At 39.0% G+C, this 21485-nt stretch overlaps 1 protein-coding gene and 1 long non-coding RNA gene across 3 annotated transcripts in view; one reads left to right on the forward strand and one right to left on the reverse strand.

Annotated features, from left to right (window-relative positions):
- The window catches only part of TRPC4AP (transient receptor potential cation channel subfamily C member 4 associated protein), a 67755-nt gene extending 63007 nt beyond the window's left edge, over positions 1-4748 (reverse strand). For both annotated transcript variants that reach the window (XM_061127130.1, XM_061127129.1), the window contains exon 1: positions 4575-4748. In XM_061127130.1, the coding sequence (XP_060983113.1) occupies positions 4575-4742 (168 nt within the window). In that variant the 5' untranslated portion in view covers positions 4743-4748. The remainder of the gene's footprint in view (positions 1-4574) is intronic.
- A 171-nt stretch (positions 4749-4919) lies between these two features.
- LOC133045055 (uncharacterized) lies at positions 4920-19941 on the forward strand. The gene is made up of 3 exons (XR_009690110.1): positions 4920-5367; positions 5854-5989; positions 11210-19941. It is a non-coding gene; the product is annotated as an uncharacterized LOC133045055 (long non-coding RNA).
- Positions 19942-21485: the final 1544 nt, after the last annotated feature.

Raw genomic sequence — 21485 nt, forward strand, 5'->3', positions numbered from 1 at the left:
ACTCTCATTTTAAAATAATCATCTGGATTTTGTTTTCCTTGTGAACATCTGAGTAGTATGATGAAAAGAGCCACCATCCAGGCATCTTCAAAGCTGAATTTTTGGCAGGTGTTGTATGGGTTTTTTCTCTTGGAGTACTTGTGGTTTGACAGTTTATAGGAGTGATAATCTCTTACATCATACTGCCTAAGCTGTCAACCTATTTAGTAAATGTGACACGTCCAGACATTTACAGTTTTTGTTGCCTTATTTTTGTCTTTAGTACTTTTCTTTTTAAATAATTAAATGTTAAATTCCATAAACATAAAATGTATATTTTATTTGTTTAGTTCTAAGTGTAAGATATCAAATGCCTCGAAATAAATTCAATGCAATAAATAGCCTTCCTAAAGATTAATTAAGATTAAATACCTTTAATTAATGAAGATAAAAGACATTGTTAGATTATTCTGGTAATATTAACCAATGAATGCTTGCATCCACTTAATGGAATCTGTTATGTTTTAATATAATTAAAAGTGAATTTTAAGGTTTGTGAATATAAACACCTGTTTAAATATTATCCATATTTTTAATTAAAACAATTTATCCTACCGGGGGGGTTTCAATATCAAATTATCCTTGACAGGCAAAGAAGACAGTATTTGATTTGAACCTCAAGATTTCAAATGTTAATGCTTAGAACGAGGCTGAAAGAGGCAGTGCCAATTGAAAAAAAAAATTTTTTTTAAAAGAGGGGTCAATCTAAAAAGATACATATGAAGCAAATAACACTCAAGTAGAATTTATTTTTTTGTTTTTTTTTTTCTTTAAGTAGAATTTAGATATACCAATAATCATGAAGGAAGTGATGAGTGGAATTTGGGAAACAGAACAGGATGCCATAACCCAGCCTGTCATTAGATCTCCAAACTGAAGTGGTATCTCTAGGTGTGGTGGGTCATGACCTGTTGAGTTGGCTTGCCTAGTCTATCCCTTTCCCGCAATTCCCACTGACCATGCAGGGTCCTGTGCACCCCAGGGAAGGAACCTAAATTTGATACCAACTGCCATGGGATGCCACTAGAGGGTTTTAGGCAAGGGATTATAAGATCTGATTTGTTTCAGGGATAAAATGTGCTGATAAATCTGGATAGGCTCTGTAAACACTAAAGCATCATACCAGCATATTTTATTACCTTGACAGAGGACAAACTGAAAGGGAGAGATGAAAATAAGGCACACTAAAATCCAAGTAGGATAGGCCCATTTTAAGTCATTCAGCCCGGAGTCTTCTCCCAGGCTCCTCTCAAGGTCCATTTGGGACTTGAGGAAGATCAGGTTTGTGGGCTGTATTTGCCATATTAAGTTTTCGAGGTGCCTATTAGATGTCTGTGTGGAGATGCTGAGAAAGTATTTGGATGTATCCAACTGGAGCTAAAGGGGGAAACCAGGATGGACATACAGATTTAGGATCTATCAGAATATAGTTTTGCTAAAAAACAATACTTGCTAATCTTTACAGCGTGCCCACTATATTTTAGACACCATTTTAAGTGCTTTACATGTATAAATGCTCTTGGTGCTTACCACAGCCTTACCAAGCTAGAGTCCATGATTATCTCTATTTTATAAATGAAGAAACTGAGGCAAAAAGAGATTAAACTACTTGTTCAAAGACACACAGCAAGTATGTACCAGAGCTGGGATTCAAATCTAAGTAATCTGACTCTAGAACTCTTTAAAGCCATGGGACTGTGTGGGATATACAAACAGACAGCACTGAGAAAGACAAAGCCCTCAGATACAGCATTTCAAATCAAACAATTTCCTTAGTCCTGAGGGTCAAACAACTCGTGCTGTTTCAGGCTCTGCAGACACATAAAAAAATAAAACACAGTCTTTCAAGAGGCCCAGTCTCAGATCTATGAGCTGATGACAACTATTTACTGAGCATCTACTATATGCCATACACTGGGCAAGCTTTTTAGATATATTATTCTACTTACTCCTCCCCCAACAGCATTGCCATTTTAGAAATAATGAAACTGAGGTTAAGAGAGGTTATATAATATAACCTAGCAATAATGACACAACTAGGTTCAATACAGGTCCATCTTACTTCAAAATCTGGTTTTTCCCAAGTAATTCCTGTTACATACTACAACACGGATGAACCCTGAAGACACTGTATTAAGTTAAATAAGCCAGGCACAAAAAGACAAACAAAGCATGATTCCACTAACATGAGGTATTTAAAGTAATCAAATTCATGGAAACAGAAAGTAGTAGAACGGTGGTTACCAGGGGCTATGAGAAGGGGAAAAGAGTAGTTTAATGGCTCAAGTTTCAGATTTACAAGATGAAAAAGTTCTGGAGATCTGCTTCACAACAGTGTGAATACTTACTGACTGCACACTTAAAAATGAGTAAGATGGTAAACTTTACATCATGTGTTTAAAACGCAAAGAAGAAAATTTTAACCTGGTCTTTCCAAGTATTCCACAGGCCATAAGAGAATATACTCACTGTGTCATGAGGAAATAATTTACTCTGCAATGTGGGGGAGGAAAAAGAGTGGAGAAAGGAAGAGATCAAAGAAAGTTACTAAGAAGGGACACATTGGAAACATGAAGATCCCCACCTCACTATAGTTTTGGAAAGGAACCTCAGTCTTAACCTCTGAAATAGCTCCCACACTTGTCTGTATACAACTTGATTACCATACTACTGGTGGTAATTAATGTGGTAATCAATTATTACCACAGACTATAAATGGGGCTCAAGAACATTCCAGCACCTTCTATCCGATGAGTTTCTCCAGTCTCCTTCCATTCCAAGTCATCCAGCATTGGGTACAAATTAAATGTAAAGAACTTAATTTTCTTTCATTCATTAAGTTAAAGAACTTTGGTGGCTCTCTATTGCTCTCAGAACACAGAAGATTATCAAGAAGAGTGCTTAGGAGCAAATTACCTAATCTTTCTGAGCCTCAGTTTCTTCATTGGTGTTAAGAAATGAGTCCTGGCACTTGATTCAAAAGACTTGAGAATGGAAAAAAAAAAAAAAAAAGACTTGAGAATGAAATAAAGACACTGTATAACTTGCACAATGCTTGATCCAAAGTATGTACTCAATAAAGGTGAGTTGAGTTCCCTTTCTGCCCGTTCCTACCTACCTAGGTCAGTAAGTCTTTGGGTTAAAGGACAGAGCAAGTATTTTCAGGATCTTAAGGCAGATAGAGAAGAATGCAAAGGGGAAAAAGTTGCTGATCCATGGTTATCTTATGGCAAGGAAAATACTGCTCACCCAGAACTGCTTCTTCATCTGTAACCCATACAAACACACATATATATGTCCTTTTAACCATATAATATTAAAATGGCTCAAAACTAAGTTACTATGGAAAATCTCACTCTCATTCTCTCCCTCATCTACCCAATTCCCACTCCACCAATCACTATTAGTTTCCTGTACATACTTAAAAGTTTCTTTATTTAACCAAAAAAAAAAGTTTCTTTATGCAATAGCTGTCCTTAAGTTAAGCTAATGTTTTACAGGTGTGTTTACAAGGTACGTTCTGGGAACAAGATGAGGGAGAAGGGGAGGAGCGAGCAACCTTGGTCTTATTCATCCTGATTTACCCTAAAGCAGTGTCCTTCATTCATTAAAAAAAAAAAAAAAAAAAAACTAATCATATAATAGGCACGTAGCGTAAGCTAGGTAACAAGTACTGCATTAATATTAACTGATTACCCTTCAGCTTTTTACTATGCACCAGAAACGCATTTAACGCTATACACAATTGTCTTTGATCCTCACAACACCTTAACATGTTGGTTACTAATTATCATCTCCATTTCACAAAAGAGGAAACTGAGGCACAGAAAGGTAAACTTGCCCAACCAAGAGACAGCAGGGTTCTGAATCCAGGCCTGACTCCGGAACCCTAGCTGTTAACCATGACGCTTTACACACGCAACACAGATACAGTCCCTGCACCCGTTGGAGCTCAGCCTAATGTAAGATACAGGCGAGAAAAAGAGTAGACAACAAAGAAATATGTAATTAGAGACTAAGAAAGTAATGTGAACGAAACGAATTCCGGGCTGTAACTAACAATGGGGACCTACTTTAGAAGAGGGGGAGGGGTTATGTCAAGGAAAGGCCTCTCCGAGAGAATGACATTTATGATGACTTGGGAACCGTTTGGTGGCTGCAATGATGACCCACTGCCCAGTTCATCGCGGAGAAACTCGCGGCCCGTAGAGGCTAAAACAACTCGCCCAGGGTCCCCCAGACGTGCAGACGTGGCGCAAGGAAGGGAGGATCCAGGAGCTGGGCCCAGGACTCGTACACGCCATCAGTGCCCGATGCAGCTCAGCCCGGCTCGGCCCCTAACCCGGAGCCTCTAGCGTGCCGCTGCCCACTGCCCTGCCGCGGCTGACAGCGTCGGGACAGCCTACAGAGAGGCCCCGCGACCGGCCAAGAGGGGTCAGGCCCGTACTGCGGCGGCCTGGAAAGGCCTCTTCCCCGGCCCCCCGCCAGCTCCCGCCCGGTCCACCCGGCCCCGCCCCTCCGGGCCGGCTTCATACCTGCACGGCCCGGGCCAGGCCCCGGCCGGTCAGCTGGCCCTGCCGCAGCTGCAGCAGAATGTTACCCGGCCGTGGCCGGCCGCCCCATCCGCCCCAAGCCGCCACCGTTGCCGCCGCCCGTCGCCCTCGGCCGGCCCCAGACCCAGCAGCCGCCGGCGCCGCCGCCATGTCTCCTCGTCCGACAAACAGGAAGCAAGCGGCCCCGGGGCCGCGGAGATTTCTACGGGGCGGCAGAGGGGTCGCCGCAGCGCCCCCAGTGGGCCGACGGCGGAGGCGCAGGCCGCGTGGCAGGGGCTGTGCGTGCCGCTGGGGCTGCTGGGAAATGTAGTCTTGCTCTCAGGCGGGCCGGTGAGAGAGAGCGATGGGGCGTTTCTTGCGCCACTTGTCCTTCTGGCCCCTCGGTCCAGCATTTCACTGAGGTCCCTCGAGGTCGAAGACAAGTCCCTGCGTGCGCAGTCTCTCATTTCTTGCCAATTTGGGGAGGTTACAATCAAATGACTAGGAAAAGATCTTGGGTTCCAGACCAGGAATCAGGCCGCCTGTTGTGATTCCCACCTGCTTCTTTCTGCTGGGACTCGCCGCGGACCTCCCTGAGTCTCCTTTTCCCGAGTTCATTCAGTCGGTAGTTCCCGGGAGCCTGTTCAGCCAATACACAGTTCCTTGGAGCCAGCTCTGCGCTCAGCACCGAGCGGTCCCTGGAAAAGCAATGGTGAGCGGAGAAGATACCTAGGTCCCCGTTTTGGAATGCGAGTTACAGGGGAAGACAGCACATCCCTACTCAGACGCAAATAGGGTAAGTTGTGTAACTTGGTAGGTTGCTGTGAAGTTAAATGAAATAATGGAAGGGAAAATGGTTGCTAAATTGTGACATCATATTCACTGTCAGAGGAAACTTAACCTGATTTCTCCCCACCAGTATGTTCTTACTCTACTCTGAGCCCACATAATCATGGTTTTGGCAAACTTCAGTGGGAGGATCGTGGCGTCTCCTTGCCTTTTTTCTTCCTGGGAGGGGGTCTTGTATTAATAACATAAATGAAAGAGGAATGCTGGGTGTGGTGCAATAAGGAATGGTGGAGATTGTAACTCATAATTTATTGCCCAGACCAGAACGTTTTTAAGAATGAAAGGGAGCTATTAATTACAACAGGACAGTAGGCATATAAAGAGACTGTTTCTGGTAAACTGGAATTGTGGTCACCATCCTCATTCCCATCTGCAGGGAGTGGGCTCTACTCACCTCCAGCAGGTTGCTGCCAAATTGTCTGTTTTTTTCCAGAAAGGCCAAAAGTCTGAATTTTTATGTGAAATTACCCAATTTTGAAAACTCCATGGACCAAATAAAACCCTATTTGTGACCTCTGAAACAAGGAGATCAAGATCAGATTCAGGTATACATGGAAGTTTAACATGAGGTAAGGGAAACATTTCAAATCAATGGGGAAAGAAAAAAAAAAAAGTTAGGTGTTGAACTTTACACCAAAAGCTAAAATGAATCTCAGACATACTAAAAGCTGTATGTAAAGAAATCAAAGTACAGTTTTAAAGCTGGATTGTGCTAATGGTTATACAACCATAAGTTGGCTACAAATCATTAGACTGTACATTCAAAGTGGGTGAGTTTTTTGGTATGTAAATTATAAACCTCATAAATTTATGATATGTAAATTATATATGTTAAAAATCAAAGTATAAAAACAGTAGAAGTGAATCTATGGGACTACTTTTATGATTTGGGGGTAAAAATGTTCTTCTCAATCATAAAACCCAGAAGTCATGGGTTTGACATGAGGAAAAGGTTGACAAGTTTGACCGTAAGAACATTAAAGCCTTCTGTATAAGACACTATAGTGTTAATCGCTCATTTGTGTCCAACTCTTTTCGACCCTTTGGACTGTTGCCTGCCAGGCTCCTCTGTCCATGGGATTCTCCAGGCAAGAATACTGGAGTGGGTTGCCATTTCCTTCTTCGGGGATCTTCCCGCCTCAGGCATCGAACCTGGGTCTCCTGCACTGCAGGCAGACGCTTTAACTCTGGGCCACCAGGGAAGCCCATAAGACAGCATAAACAACCATAAAAGGCAAGGAATATTCTGAGGAACAGTCTGTATCCAGAATGTGTGAGGAACTTACAGTGTGCTCTCAGCCAAAACTTCTCATCCCCAGGAAGCTTTCTGAATGGCTTGCTTTCTCAAGTACTCCAGGTTTCTGTTCAAGGAGAGACCTTCCCTAACATCCATATAAAAACAGCACTCGCACTCCTTACTTAGGCTCTGCATCTTATTACCTGCCTTGTTTGATCTGACATGGTTTTTCACTTTCTGCACCCCTACCCCTGCCTAGAGGATAATTCTGGTCTTTGCTCATTGCTGCATTTATATCCCCAGCACAGAGAATAGAACTTCACACATAGTAGGTGATCAAATATGTTTATTGGCTCAGTAAATTAATGAACAGATGCGTTAACACCTACAAAAATCAAGGAAAACCAAACAACTCAATATGTATGGTGGACTATACTCTCATCTTTGTCACAACTGGGAGACAGGATCCTGACAGATCTTACAGTTCAAATGGCCCTTCAGGTTTCCCTTGGCACTCATCGTGCTGGAGGCAAGTCTTCCCATCTCAGCTGTGACCCAACCACAAATGTCACTGTCCATTCCTAAATTTGTACATTCCTCAGCCCAGCCTGGCCCAGGCATTCCCCAAATGTGTCTATTCACGGAGTCAAAAATGATCACTTCAAGTTCAGTCCCAAGGTCACTACCAACTAGGAAATAAGGAGATAGGTTTCCAGAAAGTGAAAGTGAAGTCGCTCAGTCCTGTTCAACTCTTTGCGAACCCCGTGAACGGGTAGCCTACCAGGCTCCTTAGTCGATGGAAATTTTCCAGGCAAGAGTACTGGAGTGTGTTGCCATTTCCTCCTCCACGGGAATCTTCCCACCCAGAGATTGAACCCCCAGGTTTCCAGAAGCCTCTGGGTAAAGGCACTCCTTCCACTTCATCTCTTTTCTGCTGGCCTTTTCCATAGAAACCAGACAAGTGGCTTTCACCACCAGAGGGCCCCACCACCCCACCAGAGGGGCTTTTACCACCCCTTCCAAAAGAGCCCAGTTGATGTCAATTTGGGCCAGGGTTAGAAAAACTGAAGCTTCTTAATAGGCTAATTTCCACCCCTCCCCCACATTAATCCCAAATGGTTGAACCAAACATGCTGATACTACTCAGAGACTATCACTTCTTGTAAATGAATTACTCAACTGGGCAGATGGATTTTCTGGGGCAATTTTTAAAATTTTTCAACATAGAAAAGTCATTTTAATCAAACCAACTGGCACAGTTATTTTCAGACCATAGAAACAGCTGTTCATATATCGTCCTTTGCTGTTATTTCCAATGATTATATTTTACACATTACATTTCTAATGTACAACTTTTCAAGGATTTGTTTCAAAAATGTTTGCTGGGTACAGTTTCACTTGCCAGGCACTATTATAGGTGCTCGGGATACAGTGCTAAATAAAATAAACAGTGGGATGTTTCAAGAGAACAGCATCGAAACATGTATATTATCTAGGGTGAAACAGATCACCAGCCCAGGTGGGATGCATGAGACAAGTGCTCGGGCCTGGTGCACTGGGAAGACCCAGAGGGAGCGGGTAGAGAAGGAGGTGGGAGCGGGGATCAGGATGGGGAACACATGTAAATCCATGGCTAATTCAAGTCAATGTATGACAAAAACCACTACAATATTGTAAAGTAATTAGCCTCCAACTAATAAAAATAAATGAAAAAAAAAAAGAAAGAAACAAAGTCTCTGCCCTTATGGAGCTTATATGCTTATGTAAGACCCACCCTTTTCTTTTTCGGGGGGGGGGGGGCGGGGGCGGGCATTTACCATTGGCCAAGCAGTTTATTTGCAGTATTCTATTTTCCCTCCAGTTTTTTGGGGGAAATTTTCAAATCTTCAGAAAAGTTGAAAGAATAACACTATGAATACTCAGATATCCTTGCTTAAACTCATCAATTGTTAACATTATTCTATCTTTATTTTTCTCTATCTGCATATATATATATATATATATATATATATACACACACACATATACACATCACAGTTGTCCCAAACCATTTGAAAGTAAATTATAGATATCATGATACTACACTTCAATACTTTAGCATATTATCTCCCAAGAATACGGACCTGCTTCTAATAACTATGATGCCATCACATCTAAGAAATTTAATGTTGTATAATATCACCTTCTATTCAATTGTCTGCAATTGCCCCCAAGATGTCCTATAGGCTCTTCCCCACTCCACCCCCCAACAGGATTCAATCAAGGATCATGCCTTGTTTTTGAATATCATGTCTCTTTAGTGTCTTTTAATATCTAAGAGTCCTCTCATTTGTTCTGTCTTCATGACACTGACAGTTTTTAAGGGTCTGGGCCAATTTTGCTGAATGCCCTACTATCTGGATTTCTTGATTAGGGTTCAGATTTTCTAGCAAGAATACTATATAGTTGATGGTATCTTTCCCACTGCTTCACATCAGGATGAAATAATATAAATTTATCCCATTATTAATGATGCCAAGGTCGATCTCTTGGCCTAAGTGGTATTTGCCAAGTGTCTTATTGGAAAGGTAGATTTTTTTTACCTTTGTAATTAGTAAGTAATATGTGGCCTTAAGACTGAAGCTATCTTGTTCCCCCCACCAACTTGTTGTTTTAATTGCTAAGTCATGTCTGACTCTTTTGAGACCCCGTGGATTGTAGCCTGCCAGGCTCCTCTGTCCATGGGATTTCCCAGGCAAGAATACTGGCGCGGGTTGCCATTTTCTCCCCCAGGGGATCTTTGCAACCTAGGGATCGAACCCACATCTCCTGCATTGGCAGGTGGATTCTTTACCACTGAGCCACCTGGGAAGCCCAACCTTTTCCCTAGTATGATAGTAATTAACCTTTCCTCTGTTGTCAAAGGGGCTTCCCTTGTGGCTCAGCTGGTAAAGAATCTGCCTGCAATGCGGGAGACCCGGAATCCATCCCTGGGTTGGGAAGATCCCCTGGAGAAGGAAATGGCAACCTACTCCAGTATTCTTGCTTGGAGAGTTCCATGGACAGGGGAGCCTGGTGGGCTGCAGTCCATGGGGTTGCAAAGAGTCATACACAACTGAGCCAGTAACACACACATACACATACACCCCTGATTCCCATCATTCTTCCAAAGAGTCTGACACAACTGAGTCACACACACACACACACACACACACCCCACCCCACCCTGTTTCCCACCATTCTTCCACATCCCCTCCATGTTCCAGGCAGACTCGGATCCTTAGAGACCTCCTGTCCTACTAAGGTTGAGAAGACCCAACTCCTGCAAATCCCACATTTTCTTTAAGACTAAGTTCCTACTCTTTTCAGAACTCCGGAAGCATTTCTGGTCAGACTCTCACAACCTAACCCTTGCTCACCAACATTTTTACTATTGTTCTATACTTAGTTCTTGTGGTTTCTTTCAACTTCCTGGTAGGCTGCATCTGACAGAAGGATAAAGTAACAAGATTACTTCCCCTCCTCCTAACATACATATAGTTCAAAAGACATTCAAAACCTTATTTCCTGCAATTGTATAATTATCCCTTTTTGAAACTCCTTTTTGGAAATAAAAAAAAAAGGTCTCCTTTGGAAAGAAAGAAAAAAATCTAAGTAAAAACCACTGCCTCTGAGTCTTTCCTATAATTCTTGGGAACTTCTTGACAGGCGACAAATTTGACTTCTCTGGTGAATTCGAGTCTCAGAAACAGCCCAAAGTCCTTGAGTGAAATGATGAATAGTGGATGATTAATACCATTTTTTTCTGTTCTTTAAAAAAATTATTTTAATTTGGAATAATTTTAGATTTACAAAACAGTTGCAAGAATAGTACAAACAGTTCCCTTACACCCATATCTCATCTTTCTCCAATATTTACATCTTACATAACCATCATTTTTCTGTTTGTTTTTTTAAAGCTTCAGTACAAGGAAAAGAAGTCCCAGAGTTTGTTTTTTTAAAGCTTCAGTACAAGGAAAAGAAGTCCCAGATTGACTGTTGTGCTGCAATCCTAGAAAGCAATCAATCAAATTAGAAGAGCCCCTATGAAGAAAACAGAATCAATTCCCACCAGGAATTAGTGTCAAAAATTGAAAGATTCTTCAGCATTCAGAAACTCATAAGAGGATATAATTACAATTTTATGCCTAGACATTTGAAAATTTAGATGGAATAGAATTTCTAGGAAAAAAATCTATACCTAAATGGACACAAGAAGTAATAGAAAATTGGAATAATCCCATAACTATTAAAGAAATTGAATCTACAATTTAAAAACCTTACCACACACACACACAAAAACTTCAGCCCCAAATGGCTATGAAATCTACCAACCTTTTAAGGAAGAAATAATACCAGTAATATATAATTTCTTCCAAAAGCCAGATAAAGAAGTAATATTCCCTGACTGTTATTGTGAGGCCAGCATAACACTAATACCAACCATAAGAGATAAGGGGCAATGAAAACCTCTAATTTTATTTCATTTAATTTGAGCTGCTTTCATTAATAAGGTTTCATCGATTTGTTGCAGCAATGATGGGGACATCGAATACCCTGGTTCTGAAACGTGAGCTTACACCAGAATCACCTGGCCAAGTTGCTTCAGTTGTGTCCACTTCTTTGTGACCCTATGGACTGTAGCCCTCCAGGCTCTTCTGTCCATGGGATTCTCCAGGCAAGAATACTGGAGTGGGTTGCCGTTTCCTCCTCCAGAAACAAAGAAAGTGAAGTCACTCAGTCGTGTCCGACTTTTTGAGACCCTGTGGACTGTAGCCTACCAGGCTCCTCCGTCCATGGGGGAATGGGATTCTTCCTTCTCCAGGGGATCTTCCCGGTCCAGGGATCGAACCCAGGTCTCCAGCATTGGAGGCAGATGCTTTAACCTCTGAGCCACCAGGGAAGCCCAGGATCTTCCCCAATCAGGGATCAAACTCTTACCTCTCCTGTATTGGTAGGCAGGTTCTTTACCACTAGCACCACCTGGGAATCAGCTGGAAGGCTTGTTAAAACATACTGCTGGCCCTCCCTTTTCTGAATCAGAAGTTCTGGGGTGGAGCCCAGGGGTTTGCGTTTGTAACAAGTTCTCTGGTGATGCTGCTGCTTCTGCACTAGGGGCCACACTTGAAAACCATGGAACCAGTGGCAAGTATTAGGTTGGTACAGAAGTAATTGCAGTTTCAGACCATGAATTTTAAATCATTATAACGAGGATCGGCTTCAATGATTGCTGTCAGTTGGACGTTGTCAATTTCCAACGACTGGCCACCACGCTCCTCAGCTTTAAGGCTCTTGTCTCCTTTGCAAAACTTCTTGAACCACCACTGCACTGTACAGTTGTTAGCAGTTTCTGGGCCAAATCCATTGTTGATGTAGCGAGTTGTCTCCACTGCTTTATGACCCATTTTGAACTCGAATAAAAAAGATCGCTCAAATTTGCTTTTTGTCTAACATCATTTCTATAGTCCAAAATAAATATAAAATAAACAGTAAGTAATGTCATTAGCAAAAAAACATAAAGTGAGAAATGCAATTAAAATGATGTATAACATAACCACATTTAAGAATGTATTCTAATACCAAACAGCAAAGTTCAACAGTGCAAAACCGCAATTACCTTTGCACCAACCTAATATATTGAAATTTTGCTTGCCATTGCAGTAATATCATTTGCAATGCTTGGATAGGCTTGAAATGTTGGACTGGGTTTCCCAAGAACTTTCTAATTTAATTCACTAAGAACGTTAAAAAATATATCAGTCAAATAGGCCAACATTGTTATTCCAAAAAAACAACTTTGTAGAGATTTTCCAAATGAGATTGCTTTTTGCCTAGAAAAATAGGCATTTTATTCTTGTATTCTTGTAATGTGCTTTGGACTTTCCCTTAAGACCACCAACTAACTCTGATATGATAAAATAAGTGGTAGGTCACCTCTAATCCCTGAAGAATTTTTTTCCAAAAATTGGCTATTTTGTTGACTTCCTTTAATAAAATGAATAACTTCCACTGTTTCTGCCCAACATACACATGAATTTCAGCAAAATTTGTTTTCCAAAGATTTACAACCTATAAGAGTATGCCAAGTAACATTGTTTTCAGATGCTGCTAACATTTTTAAAATACCTTTGTCATATTTTAATTTTTCCAGACTAATTTATATTGACCCAAATTGCACTTGTCAATTTTGTAAACATTTTTAATCCAGTTTTGTGTGAGGAGAATAACTAAATACATAACAAGACCCTCCTTAAAATGGCCTTACCACTCATCTCAGGCATAAACTAAGCATTGTGCAATATCCAACTTGTCTTTCTCAAGTTAGATCACAAAATTGATACCATAATTAACTACTTCTAAAATTCTGCAAAGACTCAAGGAGAAATCATATTATTGCTAAGACTATGTTTATTGATTTACCATAAAAACAGTACACACCAAAAAATATACCAGAAGACTAAAAACCTTTAGCACAGGGAAGGAAAGCATCAACAAAACGAAAAGGCTACCTACTGAGTGGGAGAAGGTATTTGCAAATTTCATATCCAGTAAGAGGTTAATATCCAAAAGAGACAAAGAATTTACACAACTTAACATCAAAAACAAAACAAACAAACAAACAAAAAAACCTAAGTAACTCAATTAAAAAAACAGGCAGAGGATCCAAATAGACATTTTTCCAAAGACGGCCAACAGGCACATGAAAAGATGCTCAACATCACTGATCAACAGGGAAACACAAATCAAAACCACAATGAGATATCACCTCTCACCTGTCAGATGGCTATTATCAAAAAGACAACAGATAACAAACGTAGGTGAAGATGTGGAGAAAAAAGAACCCTGTTGCACTACTGGTGGAAATGTGAGCTGGTGCAGCCACTATGGAAAACAGTAGAGATTCCTCAAAAAAGTTAAAAATAGAACTACTATACAATTCAGCAATTTCACTCCTGGGTATCTATCCAAAGAAAATAAAAACACTAATTAAAAAAGATATGCACTCCTGTGGTCACTGCAGCATTATTTACAACAGCCAAGATATGGAAGCAACCTAAGTGCCCATCAATAGCTGAATGGATAGAGTATGTGGTATAAATATATATTAGCAGACCCTGGTGGCTCAGAGGATAAAGCGTCTGCCTGCAATGCGGGAGACCCAGGTTCAATCCTTGGGTGGGGAAGATCCCCTAGAGAAGGAAATGGCAACCCACTCCAGTATTCTTGCCTGGAGAATCCCATGGACAGAGGAGCCTGGCGGGCTAAAGTCCATGGGGTCACAAAGAGTTGGACATGACTGAGCAATATTTGGAAAAATTGACATTTTTCCAAAGAAGACATACAGATGGCCAACAGGCACATGAAAAGATGCTCAACATCACTGATCAACAGGGAAACGCAAATCAAAACCACAATGAGATATCACCTCTCACCTGTCAGATGGCTATTATCAAAAAGACAACAGATAACAAACGTAGGTGAAGATATGGTGAAAAGAGAACCCTGTTGCACTACTGGTGGAAATGTGAGTTGGTGCAGCCACTATGGAAAACAGTATAGATTCCATATAATTATGGTATCAATTTCCCAAATATATATTACTCAGCCACAAAAAAGAATGAAATATTGCCATTTATGACAACTTGGATGAATACCTAGAAGGTATTATGCTAAGTGAAGTAAGTCAGAGAAAGAAAAATGCTCTATGATTTTACTTATATGTGGAATCTAAAAACTGAAACAAAGGAACATAGCAAAACAGAAACAGTGATAGATACAAGGAGAACAAACAGGTGGTTGCAGACTCAGGGATGGGGGGAGGAAAGAGATGAAGGAGATTGAGAGTTACATAATTCAAGTTACAAAAGAAATGAGTCAAGGGTATGAAATGTCCAGTGTGGGGAATATAGCCAATAATTACAGGAACTTCCCCAGCAGTCCAGTGGTTAAGACGTTGTGCTTCAAATGCAGGAGACACAGGTTCAATCCCTGGTCCGGGAACTAAGAGCCCGCATGCTGCGCAGCAAGGCCAAAATAAGTTCTTTAATAAAATAAATAATTATGTAAGGTCTCTTACAGGGACAGACTGTAACTAGACTTATTGAGGTAATCATTTTGCAATGTCTAAAAATATCGAATTACTATGTTGTGTAACAGAAACTAACACAGTGTACACAGGTCAGTTGTACTTCAAAAAGAAACTCAGAAAAAGAGATCAGATTTATGGTTACTAGAGGCAGGGGGAGGGGACTGGGAATTGGATGAAAGTAGTCAAGAGGTATTAATTTTCAGTTATAAGATAGATAGATACTAGGGATTTAATGTACAACATAATAAATATAATACTGCTATATATATGAAAGTTAAGAGAATAAATCATAAGAGTTCTCGTCATGAAGAAACATTTTTTTCTATTTAATTTTGTATGTATATGAGATGATGGATGTTCACTAAACTTACTGTGAAAATCATTTCATAATGTTATGTAAATCAAATCATTATTTACATGTGTGTCAATTTATATCTCAATAAAACTGGAAGAAAAACAAAAGCAAAATATATATATACCAGAAGAACAGTTTCTTATTTTTTCAGGAGCCTTGTGAGCAGTTTTCCCTTTTGGCACCGAATATACAATCCAATACAATGATAATAAGGATTTCTCATTGATAGCTACATCATGGCTCAGAAAAATCTGTCCCATCATATTATATATACTTTTCTTTTTTTGAAAATATTCAAGGGACTGATTCAACATGTCATGTTTCCAAGTATCTTTTTAATATTGCTGGCTTATTGATGCTTTCATTGGCAAGAGTATCATTACAAATAATGCATTAGTATATGTCACTTTTGGTTTTGCACATTTGATAAAGTCTTTTAAAACACTGTCTTACTAAACTTATCCTTTTTTTTTTGGCTGTGCTGGGTCTTGCTTGAAGTGTGGGCTTTTCTCTAGCTGCAGAGAGTGGGGGCTACTCTCTAGATGCGGTGAAAGGGCTTCTTATTGCGGTGGCTTCTCTTGTGGAGCACCAGCTCTAGGGCATGCGGGCTTCAGTGGTTGTGGCGCAAGGGCTCAGTAGTTGCAGCTTCCCGGCTCCAGAGTACAGGATCAGTAGTTGTGGCACACAGGTTTAGTTGCTCCAAGGCATGTGGGATCTTCTCAGACCAGGGATCCAACCCACGTCTCCTACACTGGCAAGTGGATTGTTTACCACTGAGCCACCACGGAAGTCCCTACCCTTTCTTCTTGCTGCTGCTGCAGCTGCTAAGTCACTGCAGTCGTGTCCAACTCTATGCGACCCCATAGACGGCAGCCCACCAGGCTCTGCTATCCCTGGGACTCTCCAGGCAAGAATACTGGAGTGGGTTGCCATTTCCTTCTCCAATCCGTTCTTCTTAATGAGGCACAAATAAAGCCATTGTCTGCTAACTAATGTTAAGTACTTCCCCCAATATCACTATTCATTCTTCCTATATTTTCACCTTCTCATTCTCAATTTTTGTAGCATGAAAACAGTCCATTTAAGGACAATTTGAACTATTTCAATAAAAATGCTACATTTTTCACACATTCAAGATATTCCTGATTATGAACCGTCTGAAAAAACCACACTGCAAATTCCTAACCAAAACTCAGTTGAAAGTCATGGCAATGTTGCCAAAAATGAATAAAATTCTCCCACGCTTTCATTCAGAACTAACTTCAAATTAGTTTGTGGTATCTTGTTATAGCAGCCCAGACTAAGACACCATGTCCTAGTGGGCATGAAGTGGTATCTCATTGTGGTTTTGATTTGCATTTCCTTAACGACTAATGATATTAAATATCTTTTCAAGTGCTTGTTGGCCATCTGTATACTTCTTTGGAGAAATGTCTATCTCCTTTGCCCAGTTTTTTTATTGCATTGTCTTCATTGTTGAGTTTTAAAAGTTCTTTATATATTCCAGATATGAAACCCTCACCAGCTATTTGATTTGCAAATATTTTCTCCCGTTCTGTAGGCTGTCTTTTCTTATAGTGTCCTTTGAAGCACAAAGTTTTTAATTTTTAGAAAATCCAATTTATCTGTTTTTCTTTGTTTACATGTGCTTTAAGGTGTCTTCTAAGAAGCCACTGCCTAATCCAAGGTCACAAAAATTTATGTTTTCTCCAAAGAATTTTATAGTTTTAGCTCCTATTTAGGTCTTTGATTCATAGAGTTTGTTTTTTATATGGTGTTAAATAGTGGTACAAAATCTTTCTTATGCAAGTAGATATCCAGTTGTGCCAGCATAATTTGTTAAAAATGTTCCTCATTGGATTGCCTTGGCACCTTTTTCAAAAATCAATTGACCATGAAGGTTTATTTCTGCATTCTCAGTTCTATTCCATGAATTTGTATGTCTACCCTTATGCCAGCACCACACTTTCTTGATTATTGTCTCTTTGTAGTAAGTTTTAAAATCATTATGAGTGAATCCTCCAGCTTTGTTCTTTTTTCAGATTGTATTGACTATTCCAGGTCCCTTGCCTTTCTATATGACTTTTAAGATCAGCTTGTCCAATTCTCTAAAAAAGGCAACTGAGTTTTGATAGAGATTCCATTGAATCTGTAGACTAATTTTGGTACAAATGCCATCTTAACAATATTATGTCTTTTAACCCATGAAGATGGAAATATTTTCCCATTTACTTAGGTCTTGAAACGTTTAACAATGTTTTATAGTTTTCAGTGTACAAATCTTCTTGTATTTTTGTTAAATTTACTCCCAAATAATTTATTCTCTTTTATGCTGTTATAAGTGGAAATGTTTAATTTCATTTCTATATTGTTAATTGCAAATGCACAGAAGTAAATTGATTTTTGTATATTGATTTTATATCCTGCAACCTTGTTAATCTAATGTTTTTCTCTTATTTGGGAGAGGTATAAAAAGAATGATTAACTTTAGACTTTAAATTAAAAACATGTACCAGTCGGAATGGTCTCTAGATATAACAGTTAGGCACCTGACAGGAAACATACAGCTCACTCAAATTAGAAAGATGAGAGGAGGGTTTAGTAAAAAGACTATTTACAAAGGTATATTACACATATACATATATATACATATATATAAAATATATATACATATATTTACAAAGGGCAGAGTATAAGAGAACCTCAAGGGATAGCGTAGTAATCTGGGGCTAGTACTAGCATAGCCATTACCATACCTAGCCTGAAAGAATAAGGGAACGGAAAGGTTATCATTGCCTGAAAAGAAGTTGAGAGAAACAGTGACCTTCAATTGAGAGACTAGCTAGCCTGAAGCACCCCCGCTGGAAGAAAGTCATGGGAATAAATATCATGACCTCATTCAACTTCCTTTCCCCAATCTACTGCCCAGACACCCCACTGACTGAACCCACGTAGAAGCCAGGGAAAGAGTGAACCTATTGGTGTAGTTCATACAGGACCACAAGAGTAGAGAACAATCCACCCTCATGGGGGAGAGAAGGTGGAGAGGACATCCAGAGGAGCAAATGGAAGATACCCTCACACGAGGTTATGTCACAGTGATAGACCACCGCATCAGAATCACTCAAAGAAAGTATGAGGTAAACAATAAAAAATACTGAATCACTATGTTGTACACTTGAAACTAGTATCATACTGGAAATTACATTTCAATAAAAAATAAAGTACCTGATTAGTAATAAAATGTGAAAGAACTTTTAAAACAGAAAATAAAAGTCAACATTAGGATAGTAGAAAATAAACATAACAATTGACAGAAACAACCAAGTCAAAAGTTTGTTCTTGAAAAATGAATAATAAAATTTAAAATCTCTGGCAAGATTAATCAAGGCGTAGGTAAGTAGTATTAGGGATAAGAAAGAACAACTTTATGCTAATAAATTCCTGAAAAATACAATTTTCTTTGGTGATCACTTTGTGATGTATAAAAATATCAAATCATTATGTGGTACTCCTAAAAATATTAAATATCTCTGTTGTACGCCTAAATAGTATAATATTATAAGTCAATTATACTTTAATTTAAAAAATGCCACTCTGTAAATTGGGGAAGAAAATAGGATTTAGGAAAGGACTTTCCTTCTTCTCTGGTCTAGAATCCAGTATGTTGTCTGATGATCAAGGGTATCCCAGAGTGTGGGGTGAGTTAGCCTTGGCCACAAAGAAGCTCTGAATAATGAGTGGGGTGGGTTGTGGTTCTATGAGCAGCCATAGCTAATGGTAGTTATTAGTTTCTAGATGCTGTCATTTCCCCAACTTTCAGTCAGATCTTATTAAAAGTTCATACACGAGAGGAGGGATCGGGATGGGGAATATGTGTAAATCTATGGCTGATTCATATCAATGTATGACAAAAAAAAATAATAATAATAATTAAAAAAAAATAAAAACAAACAAAAAAACAAACAAACAAAAAAGCCTGTATTAAAAAAAATATATATAGAATTTTAAAACAAAAAAAAAAAAAAGTTCATACACCATGATGAAGTGGAATTTATCCCAGAAATGGCTCAATATCCATAAATCAGTGTGATACACATATTAACAAATTGAAAAATAGAACCATATGATGATCTCAATAGATATGGGAAAAGTGTTTGACAAAATTCAACACCTATCTGGCTGCTCTCACTCTCTAAGACTGCCCACAATCTGTCTGTGGGGTGTGTTTCTCCCAGGGCTTCTCTCACCTTTTGAGATGGACTGTATCCTGTCTATAGAGTGTGTATCTCTTTCACTTTATGGTTCACTCTTGAATTCTTTCCTGTGTGAAGCCAAGGACCTCACTTGGTGGCCTGTTCCAGGAACTTACCTGAGACCTAGGACATGACCACCCTCTTGTGCATCATTTTCCTGAAACATCTTTACAAAGGAAGAGGAATAAGGTGGTCTTCTCCCCCTCCCCACTTCTCCTTAGATTATAAAAATGTGGCCCACTTAGTTCTTGGGGTAGAGCCCTCTTGCCTATCTGTATCCTTCATAGGGTCCTATATTAATAAGTCTATTTCTTGCCTATCAAAAAAAATTCAACATCCACTCATGACAAAGACTCTTAACAAAGTGGGTATAGATAGAACATATCTCAACATAATAAAGGCTATATATGACAAATCTACCATCAATATCATATTCAATGATGAAAAGCTGAAAGCATTTCCTCTAAGATAAGGAAAAAGGCAAGGATGCCCGCTCTCGCCACTTTTATTCAACATAGTATCAGAAGTTCTAGCCACAGCAATCAGACAACCAAACAAAAGGAATACAAGTTGGAAAAGAAGAAGTAAACCTGTCATTGTTCACTGATGACATGATATAGAATCTATTTATAGAAAATTATAAAGACACCACCAAAAAACTATTAGAAACAATAAATGAACTTTATCATATGATATAAACATAAGACTAGAACCATAAAGCTCCTAGAAGAAAACATAGTATGCTCTTTGATATTGGTTTTAACAATATTTTTTTGGATATGTCTCAGGCAAGGGAAACAAAAGCAAAAAAAAAAAAAAAAAAATGGGATTACATCAAACTAAAAAGCTTTTGTACAGAGAAGGAAACTATCAACAAAATGAAAAGGCTGTCTACTGAATGGGAAAAGATATTTGCAAACAACATATATGATAAGGGATTAATTATCCAACATCAACTCAACATCAAGAAAACAAACAACCCAATTAAAAGATGGACAGAAGACATGAATAGGCATTTTTCTAAAGAAGACATATAGATAACACACAAACACATGAAAAGATGCTCAGCATCACTAATCATCAGGAAATGCAAACCAAACCCAATGAGATATTCCCTCATACCTGTCAGAATGGCTATCATCAAAAAGACAACAAATAAATGTGGGCGAGGATGTGAAGAAAAGGAAACCCCTGTGTACTGTTAGTGGAAATGTAAATTGATGTAGCCACTATGGAAAACAGTATGAAAGATTTCTCAAAAAATTCAAAATAGAACTCCCTTAAGATCTAGCAATTCCATTTCTGGGTATTTATTTGAAGAAAACAAAAATGCTAACTTGAAAAGATATATACATGCTGATATGCATGCCTATATTCAATGCAGCATTACTTAGAATAGTCAAGATACAGAAGCAACCTAAATGTCCATCAGGAGACGAATGGATAAAGAAGATATGGGGGTGTGTGTATGTATGTATATATGTGTGTGTGTGTATATATATATATATATATGAATATTAGTCACACAAAAGAATGAAATCTTGCCCTTTGTAAAAATATGAATGGACCTAGACAGTATTATGCTAAATGAAATAAGTCAGAAAAAGACAAACACCATATGATTTCACTTATATGTGGAACCTAAAAGACAAAAGAAATGAACAAATAAAACAGAAACAGACTCAGACACAGAGAACAAATTGGTGGTTGCCATGGGGGAGGTGGGGTGGGGGGGAAGAGTAAAATAGATGACAGAAACTAAGAGGTACAAAATTCCAGTTATAAGATAAGTGAGTCATGGGGATGTAATATACAGCACAAGGAATATAGTCAATAATACTGTAATAACTTAGTATGGTGACAGATGGTAACTAGGCTTTTTGTGGTGGTCATTTTGTAATGTGTAAAAGTATCTATTTACTATATTCTACATACAGTATAGTTCTTATATAGTTCTATATAAGCCCTATGGAATTTATATAATATTGTAAGTCAGCTATACTTCAATTAAAAAATAAAAAATGAAAATCTCTCCCCTCGCCCCCCCAAAAAGGACTAACAAATACATTTACAACACTCTCCAGAAAATGGGAACCTTGAAAGGAAGGGA

The sequence above is a fragment of the Dama dama genome, chromosome 23 (genome assembly GCF_033118175.1).
Source record: "Dama dama isolate Ldn47 chromosome 23, ASM3311817v1, whole genome shotgun sequence".
Taxonomy (NCBI): Eukaryota; Metazoa; Chordata; class Mammalia; order Artiodactyla; family Cervidae; genus Dama; species Dama dama.